The sequence below is a fragment of the Chironomus tepperi genome, unplaced genomic scaffold (assembly GCF_022539635.2).
Source record: "Chironomus tepperi strain 1889 unplaced genomic scaffold, CSIRO-AGI_Ctep_v1 contig_445, whole genome shotgun sequence".
Classification (NCBI taxonomy): Eukaryota; Metazoa; Arthropoda; class Insecta; order Diptera; family Chironomidae; genus Chironomus; species Chironomus tepperi.
The window spans coordinates 3,958,653-3,968,244 of record NW_027226567.1 but is presented as its reverse complement, the minus strand read 5'-3'; the positions used below and the strand labels follow the sequence as shown (position 1 = coordinate 3,968,244).

The 9,592-nt window shown below is 30.7% G+C and overlaps 1 protein-coding gene across 3 annotated transcripts in view; it reads right to left on the bottom strand.

Annotated features, from left to right (window-relative positions):
- Positions 1-4,260: 4,260 nt before the first annotated feature.
- The window catches only part of LOC139098334 (MOXD1 homolog 2-like), a 46,574-nt gene continuing 41,242 nt past the window's right edge, over positions 4,261-9,592 (bottom strand). For all 3 annotated transcript variants that reach the window (XM_070650487.1, XM_070650486.1, XM_070650489.1), the window contains one exon: positions 4,261-7,416. In XM_070650487.1, coding sequence (XP_070506588.1) covers positions 7,165-7,416 — 252 coding nt within the window. In that variant the 3' untranslated portion in view covers positions 4,261-7,164. The remainder of the gene's footprint in view (positions 7,417-9,592) is intronic.

Sequence of the window (9,592 nt, the reverse complement as noted above, 5' to 3'; positions counted from 1 at the left end):
AGTCACGCTGGCCTGATGCTAGGTTTTAGGTCATTTCTGTGTCGTGTATCTTCAGGGTACCTACTTTAGGAGATTACTTAAGAATGTATATTTGAGCATGGATTTTAGCATGACTAGACTAACTAGACTCTCTAACACCTTAGAAAAGTCCATAAATCCCACTCTCAGATGACCGTCACTTACGCAAGACTCATAGCTTCATTATTGATTATTTCTGAATCATTTCTATCAGAATTGAACAATGCAAGCCGCAGTATTCCAACACTCCGGATGAAACAGTCAATAAATTTCCATTTTTTCAGTTAAATTGCATAAAAAAGTCATCAATAATTCCAATCACCTCATTAATCATCCATTTAGCAGTTACAATCAAGCCAGCCCAAAATGTCTCATAAACGAATTCATTTACTTAGCATAAAATATGGTGTTAAAAAAATCATAGAATTACATACGTGAAGAGTACGAACGTAAAATATGTGAATAATAATAAGAAGAATTCTGATATGTGTTGGAGGGATCAGTTGAAGGAATATTTTCAGGCATTAACTTTTCATATTTCCGACTAAAAGGTGCGCTCTCACATCGAGTATCTCTCATTCATTCACATCCCATTCTTTCATTCTTTTACAATAACAACAATAATGTGAATTGCTTGTTGAAAATTAAATTACATTTTATCACATTAGACATAAATTTTAAACATGTTAACATTTTTACTTCTCTCCTTAAAATTCATCTCATTCTCAACATTGACTTTATTTTTTCACCCCTCATGTTCATATTTTCCAACGTAATTCCTCATTATTTCTAACTTCATCTTATCAGACAATACGAATTATGAGAATGAACAAAAATAAAAATTATTCATTCATCTCGAATCGTTTTTGTGGGCTGAAAATGTGTTTTGTACTTAAATTTATGGCCTCGTTGTAAATTCTCTTCCTGATTATATTTTTATATCATACGTGCATCTAAATTGGGTGGAGACACTGAGGTTTGGATGGTCTCAAGAGAATTTGTATTTCAACGAGTTATCGCTTATGTTTATGTACACAAATACTTACTTTAATTGTTGTTTAAAGTTTCTTGACTTATGAGTGGTTTCTGGTGGGAGATTTAAATTTTTGCTGGGTTGTACTTAAGATGCTTTAATTGTTATGGCTCAATATTGCAGATTAAATTATAAGACGATGAGTTAGTAGCACTAAAGTAATGTTTAAATTGCAAATTTGATGGATTTTATTGCATTTTTTACTATCTTACTGCTTAACGTAGTAGTAAGTCATAAAAAGGTTAGTTCATGAACGAGTTCAGTTCAGGTCCCTAAAAAGTTCAGTTCATTTTATGGATAAGTTAAATTCTGAGGTTAAGATCAGTTTTGAGATTAAGTTCAGTTTAGTCTACAATTAGACAATAAGCTTCGAGATTCAACCAGCAATAATCAGAGTCAGATAAACGACCTTTTAAAGCAACCTAGGCTGCAAGTCGGAGCATGATTCCAGTAAGTAAGTAATTAAGTAAGAAAGTAAAACAACAATTTAGTTTCAATCTGAATTACGATTTAGATTCAATTTTAAATTTAAAGGCATATTTAGGAATAAGTCTACTTTTTACAGTAACAAGAATAAGATTAGATTCAATATAAGGCTAACATATGTGTTAGATTTACTTTTAAACTTGAGGATTATTGGGAATAAGTTCAGTTTTTGCGTTTAGGTTAGTAAAGTTTAAACACTAGATTCAGGTTTAATTTGAACTTCAGAGTTCTTTTAGATTAGAGCAGTAGTGGGCTCGATTTAAACCTCACACGGCGTATGACATTTACAAGTATGCCGCGGTATACAGGCTGCTCACCACTGAGGAGTGAATGGATTAGAGGTTAAGATTAGTTAAAGAGTTTGCTTAATTTTGAGTTCAGTTTGAAAGACTCTAGAATAGTTGAGATTAATATGATTTGATGTTTCAATTTAAAATCAACTTAACAATACGTTCACAGTCAAAATATATGTACATCCTTAGTATTATAGCCCTCTAAAATAACATTTAAACATTCCATTAAAATTCTACAGCGTCTAATTCTATTTCCACATACTTAAATTACATATGCGTAAGAAAATTCACGACTTTATTCTTACTCACATATGCCAAAAACGGTATTCTCGTTATTTTTAGACATTAATTATGCTGCGTAATTGTAGAATCCTTTCGATTTTCATATACACGCCACGTGAACCCTTTCTATGCTCGTTAATTCAACTGAAAATCATCATTATTCCATTTTCTCGACCACATAAAAAGCAGTAAATTGCGAATCGTGGAGCTTGCGTGTACGAGATATGAAAGGAAATTGATTATTCTCAACTATTTAAAGACATTAAAGCTTTTTACTAATGCTTCATATTGTCTCTGGTACTAACTGCTCTCATTTTCTATTCAATTGAACTAAAAAATTTTTTCTTTTTTTTTTGACAATTTTCTGAGTAATTTTACACAATGCTCATCCAACATCGCATCAGAATGACAAGCGGATAAGATAATGGGAAAATATTGTCGTCCTAATTTGCAATTTCGCGGAAGCTGGAAGAAGTGGAAATGATGAGATATTTAATGTTGAATGGATGGCTTTATGAGATGACATTGAATGGATTTTTGCGGTTTTAAACTCCTTTTGTTGAATGAAGTCAGACGAGAAATAAAAAAAAAGCTTGCTGATGGGAACAGTGCTTGCGATTATTGTGGATGACAGAATATTCACATCAATTTTGATTATTATTTTTTTTTTTTTAAGAATGTTCATGTCAGAATGGATGTTTGGTGAGGATAAAAATAGAAATTTTACAGGTGGGAAAAAGAATTATTGAAGACACGTTTACAGATCAGTCAAAGGATTTGTATTTGAGTTTAGCTTTGATGTGAGACTTTAGGGGTTTTAAGGATTATCCATGTGAAAAACTGACGTTTTTGTGTTGTTATACCCACGTGGAGTTAAAAGGTGTTGAGTCATATGTAGCATACTACAAAGGTGAATGTCAAGGTATTCGAGTTTTGTTTCATATTGTATTACTTTATAAAGTCGAGGGTTCGATTCCTACCAGTTAATGATGCATTCAGTAGGGAGTCCTCCTGTTCGGCATGCTTTCATGGAACAGAAATACGCAGTATACTTGCCTCTTAGGAGAGTTTAACATACTTCCTTAATTCATTGTTCTCACTGATCAGATGGTATTTATGACTTTCCTTAGATGACGCGTGAAGCTGATTCTTACTTACTTACTTACTTCGCAGATCAGTTGTGATCCATGACCTCCCACAGGAGCCGTCTGAAGCTGTCTCTATCGCTGACTTTCACTTGCCAATTTCCGAAACCAAGTACAATACTATTTCTATCGTCAGGTTCCTTCCAAGAGTTCTTTTACTGTCCAGAAAGTCATCAGAAGCTGATGCTACCCGATGTCAAATACTAATACCAAGTTTTACACTGTTTCCTTAATAAGCAATAAGGCATACTAATCTAAATGAGCGTTCTCGTGATTTAACTCAATAAATATAATAAAGCAAGCTCAATTTTGAGACCAAAGAAGTATCCCTGTCTGTACCGATCTCAATCAACATCCTACTTCAATAAGTGTATTAGCAGCTCGCGTGCATCTTCAAAGTAAAGCTAATAATATAAGACGATAGTAAATTGAGCTTTTGTACCAATTTGAGATTCCTAGAATTCGTTGACAGAGCTTCCAAAACTGCTAGACATCTACGACTTAACTGAAAATCTTCTTTGTATAAACTTCTGATGTTTGACTTCATTTATGTCTCTTAGCAACAATTTTTATTTTAATTTAAAATGTACCAAACCAAAATCACAAAGACGTCAATTTTTAATATACAAAAATAAAATCTGCTCTGTAAATAAAATTCACAATCTTTATTGCCAAAAAAATGAAAAAATTTCCAAGAAAAAAAAGAGAGAAAATATCAAGCACCCTTGAGCTTGTATAAAAATAAGCTTACCATCATCATTAGAGGCTTTCTGAAAAATTCATTCATTCATTTCCATCAAATAAATTTTCTTCTGGAAAATGCGTTAAAAATTTTCACCAAGTGCCATAAAAAAATTCTTCTACTTCACTTAAATACCATCATAAATCGTATTTAAAGCTCCTCATGTCTATTCCAAATGAAAGGCATGAAAAATAATTTTCATAATTAAATTAAAATTGAAAAAAAAAATTTTTATTTCGTGTAATTTATGTATTTTTTTCTTTTATTTTTTTTAATTACTACGCAAATGTTTTTTTCATCATTTTTCATTTTTTTCCTTTTTTCTTTATTGCTTTTTATGTTATTGTACAATATTAACATCATCATCTTATCATTTTATGGACTTAACTTCACTACTTATTTTATTATTATCACAACATCTAATATCACAATTTTCCTCTAACAGGAATTGGAATTTTTCTTATATTTTATCGTATTTTTTTTATACAAATTTTAATGATCCTTACAAATTTCTTTATTTTTTTTTGCTCATATTTGAGATAATCATCAACATTTTCTCTTTGTGTTCATTCCATTCATTTGTTCTCCTTTTTAAAAATTTGCGTGTACAAAGTAATACAACTCCTAAAAAGAATGTCAATGTCAAATGTAATTCATAATCAGTCTTTAAATTGTGATTACGAAAGTTACTTCCTATATTTTTTTTTACTACCATCTCATCTCGTCTACATGTTGGATTTTATTTTTAAATATTTTTAATATTTTTTTCTTACTGCTGCTTTTTTAAATTTTATTATATTTTATTTTTTTAATATTTTTTTTTTAATTTTTAAGTTTTTAAATCGACCATCGTTTGATTGCTCTTCCGCTTAAAAGTTACTGGTTTTATATTTTTTTTTGTTTTATTATATTTTAGTTTTTTTTATATGAATTTTCTAGACGCTTTTATAGGTTATGCTATTTTTATTTTCTGTTTAATTTTTTGTTCTTCAGGGCTGAGGTTTTTGTGGAGTTTATCATTAAAAATTTAAAAGCATAACAGATCTGTGATAACAATAGCTACTGGCCAAATGTGGTTTTGTATTTTTAAGGATTTTTTTTTTGATGAATGAAGCTCTAAGGTCATGAGATAGTTAAATATTCATAGAAATAGATAAAAGTTCGTGTTAGAGATAGCAACAGAGTTGGCAGGACTCACATTGTGGAGGCTGCTTTTTGGACTTTTGGGGTTCAAACTCCCTCTAAATAGTTGATTCAAATCAAGGAATCCCCATTTTCTAACTATCCAGAGCTGGATTTCGACTCAGATTTCTTATAGAGTCGAGTCGACTTGAGTCAATTTTTCATACAAAATCCAAGTCGACTTCGAGCTCTGGTGACATCTATACATGAACTTAGAGTTACTTAAACCAAAATCTGATAAGTTTCCAAAACTTGTCCACACGTGAAAATGATGGATGTGTCTAACTGATCTGTAGAATAGATTTTATATCAACAGCTCCTCATCCACACAAGTTTAAAACATTATATCAACTTCAAAACAAGATATTATCACCTTTAGAGGTACCAATGAGATTTTTAGATTAAAAAATTATAGAATTAGCCGCAAAATTTACTATATTGTGGCTATAACATTAAGAAACTCTTTCGACCGGTGTAATCCTGATTTGAGGTGATATAATGTTTTGATACTCATAAATTAAGCTGCAATTTATCAAGTACGGCGTTATTCTTCTGTATTAATATTCAACAATTTCTGTCTTCGTAATGGAACCCCCCATTTTGGGTAACGACAACAGTCATTGGAATATTTATGAAACAATAAGAACAAGACGCAGAAAGAAAGCAAGTATCTGTAAAATATTGTATAAAATCGATTTTCAACAGACTTTAAATCAATATTTTGGTACAAACAGACGTAAAATCTTTCCCTAAAATATTTCACAGACACTTGTTTTCCACCTGGAAAGTCGTTAACAATAAAAACTTAAAAATCTATTTAAAACTTTACAAACTTAATATTAATCTTTTAAAGTTCAATAATAAAATTAAAATCCTATGAAATTTTCAAATAAAGACCCAAAAACCTCAGAAATTTTGATCAATATATTAAAAATTCATTGAATTATATTTGAAATTTGAGGCATTGTGGCAGCTGTGGTTTACTAGTTTCCTTTTGAATTGTAAGACTTATTCTAAAGGTCAATTTCTCTGGTACTGGAATAATATACTGCAAGGTGTACATTACAATGATCCAGTGGAATATCCATATCCTCATCCACAAGATGTCTCGAAATATGGAGTAACGAGACTTTGAGGATGATAAGAGATCTCGAGGAAAAACAAAGAATTCCTGAATTGGATGTGTAGAAAAGGACTCTAAAAAGCGTTCCAGTCAAGGAAGTAAGTAAGCCATTCCAATTCCAGAGAAATCAACCTCTAATCTCAAGTCAGTTCCGAACAAACTAATCAGAATAACTGCAAATAAATCCAACACCATTCCCAAATATTACTTAAATGTAATAAACACAAACAATGTTTCTCATGTGTATATAATTTTGATTCATTATGCCCTTCCAAGCCGAAACACATCAAAACCAATTTTGATGAATATTTCCTCAAATAAATTCAAAACTCATCTAATTGAAATTTACGGTTTTTATCAAGAAACAAGTCCACAATTGATGTATTTTAAATCCTCAAGTAAATTAATAGTCCAAAACCTTCATACATCATCAATAAGTAGTCTATCGATACACATCCCTTTACCTTATTGACCATTTAAACAGTAACAGCTATCATTAATCCTCAGTTGATTAAGATGTATAAAGAATATTTTATCGATAAATTCCATAAAAAACTCAAATTCAACCCCGAATCTATCTTATACCATAACTTCATCTTAAAAATGTTCAGGATAGTTTTTTTTATGTCAGGGGAGGGGATGCTTTACTCTCATTACTCAAATATCGAAAACACATTTTTTATATATTAAAATGGGGGATTTTTTTTTGTGTGTTTTCAAAAAAAACATTCATTTTTCATTTTTTTTTCTATAAAGACTAGATGGGGTGGAGATGATTACTTTTCTTTTAAAAATTATTCATGTTTTTTTTTCCTTCAACTAATCTGCCAATGTATAAATCTTATGAATTATTCTTTTGCTTACGAGACTACATAAAATATGCTTAATGTCAAAATTGCTATCCAACAGCTTAGTCTAATCATTTGTGAGCTATTTGAAAAGTTTAATGTTGAAAATTCTGAGCTTCTCGACACCTTACTCTTTGCTTGCTGAACATTCATTACACTATTCTCGTCGACAAGTGGTCGGAACACATCCTGCTTACTTAATTCACATGGTGATGCTATTGGAACAAATGGATGTACTATATTTACAGGATCATCTTCCAGAATCTTTATGTATATGGTGTGCATGCAAAGAAAAAGAGAATGAAAAAAAAAGCGAGTTAGAGATTATTCTTTTTAATGTTACACTTGAGTAAATTTTACAAATAAATTTCATCTACTATATATAAACAGGGGATATGATAAAGAAGACAGTTAGGGGTAGAGAGAGTAGAATATGTATAAAGTCATAATATTTGAGTTTGCTGGAATGTTTTAATGGTTGAATAAGTTTTTAAGCTGAATTTTCAATTTTCCATCTTTTCCTTTATTTTTCATCGTTTTCAAGGGAACAGCTACATACGAAAATTTATGTAGTTTTGTAAGACAAATTTATGAGTCAAGGGATGCTCATTCAAGTCACAATCTCTCTTGTTTTACATAGAAATTAATTTAATTAATTAATAGGTTAATATAATATGTAATTATATCCACAACTCGACTGTAATTACTCATTATTATTCAGAGACAGACTTACATTATCATTTTGGATTAATTTGGTCTTGATGCTGGCAAGACAAAATCAATTAATTGTGTGCTCTTGTTCCACATTGAAGACAATATTATTATTGGAATGGAAGGGAACGTTCTCAATTACAGAAACTTCGAAGAAAGTTAGTAAAGTAAAGTAGAAAATTCTACGAATTATTGCGTTGGGAAAATTATTTTTTTCAGCTATCGGAAACCTGATCGAGTTTTAAAGCAGATACCGCTCTAAAAAGTATTTTATGGATTATGTTACATACTTATTGCAGTTTAATCGTCAGTATATTGCAAGGTGCATCGATGCAAATGACGTACATTGACAATATTTAATCCTTTTAAGTCCCTGAATTGCTCTACATCCACTTTCTATGAAAATCCTTTGACGTCATAAACAAACAATTCCCAAAGAAAACAGCTAACATTTAATAGATTATAATATTGAGTACGAGCAACTCTAAATTGAAAACCTTACAAGACTTCATCTAACGCTTAAAGAATTTTTGTCATGTTTGATTGCTATAGCTACATCTATACTTTAATTAATTGCAGCTGCATTGTCAATTTAGTCAACTTTTTAAAGGAAACAAGAAGTAACTTTGGATATTAAATTTTAATTGAGTCACTGTAATGTCAAACTTTTGGAAGAAAATCGATACACAGAGTCTATATTTAATCATTTATGTAAGGATAAACTTTCAGTACGTCAATGATTTGAGACATTTTTAATTCATTAAAATAATTTTGAGTATGGAAATTTATATTTATGTTGAGAAATTTAGCCCGAGCGACACAAATTAAGAAGGATCCACTAAAGCGTCTTTTGGTTTCGGCATCGGGAACACTTAGGCTCCACAACGGAGCTTTTAAGGCTTTTCAATTAAAATTAAATGAAAGCTGCCATAATTTATAAGTCTTGTGACGTCTTCTTCGTTTGCAGAACTTGAAGTTGACTCGGATTTTGAAAATTCGACTCAAGTCGTGTTCTGTTCGAGCTTAGTTCATTTGTGCTGCTCGGGAAGGAATTTTCCATCTTCAGTTACAATTATATAATCGAGACTGTGTTGTGCTTGAAGTCTGGAATTCGCAAGGAGCATCTAGCAATTGAGCCAACTTTAGAATACATTTACGGTAAGTCATGAATCACAATTGATGCTGTACGTCCAATTAATCAATTATTTTCAAGAATTATTCATCAAAAATTTGAAATCTGAGCAAAATTTCTTCTCAATTTCATTTCAAAACTGCAAATTCCTTTAAAATAGTTTTACATCTTCCAACCCTCAAATCCCTAACGACAGACAAGACAATCGCATCCCCCAAAAACAAACAAATCGACATTATGCATGAAAAAAAAAGAACCAACCAAATTAGCTTTAAAAAATATTCATTGTCATGAGAATATAAAAAACACATTGCAATGCTCTTTCCTCTTTTTATGTGCAAAATTATCATAAATTAGATACAAATTTTCGTACATCAATTATGCAAATTGTATGCAAAATAAATTCAGAACAACACGAGAATTAAATGAATGCCAGGTGATTGCAATCATTTTATGTATTTTATATTTAGCGATTTTAAATTTACGACTAGTTGGTGGAGAACTTTTAATGATTATTGAATGACAATTGTTAAGTATAAGGATCATTGTCTTAGGGTTTTTGTCGTCATTTTCTCTATTTTTGGGATGGAGTAAAGC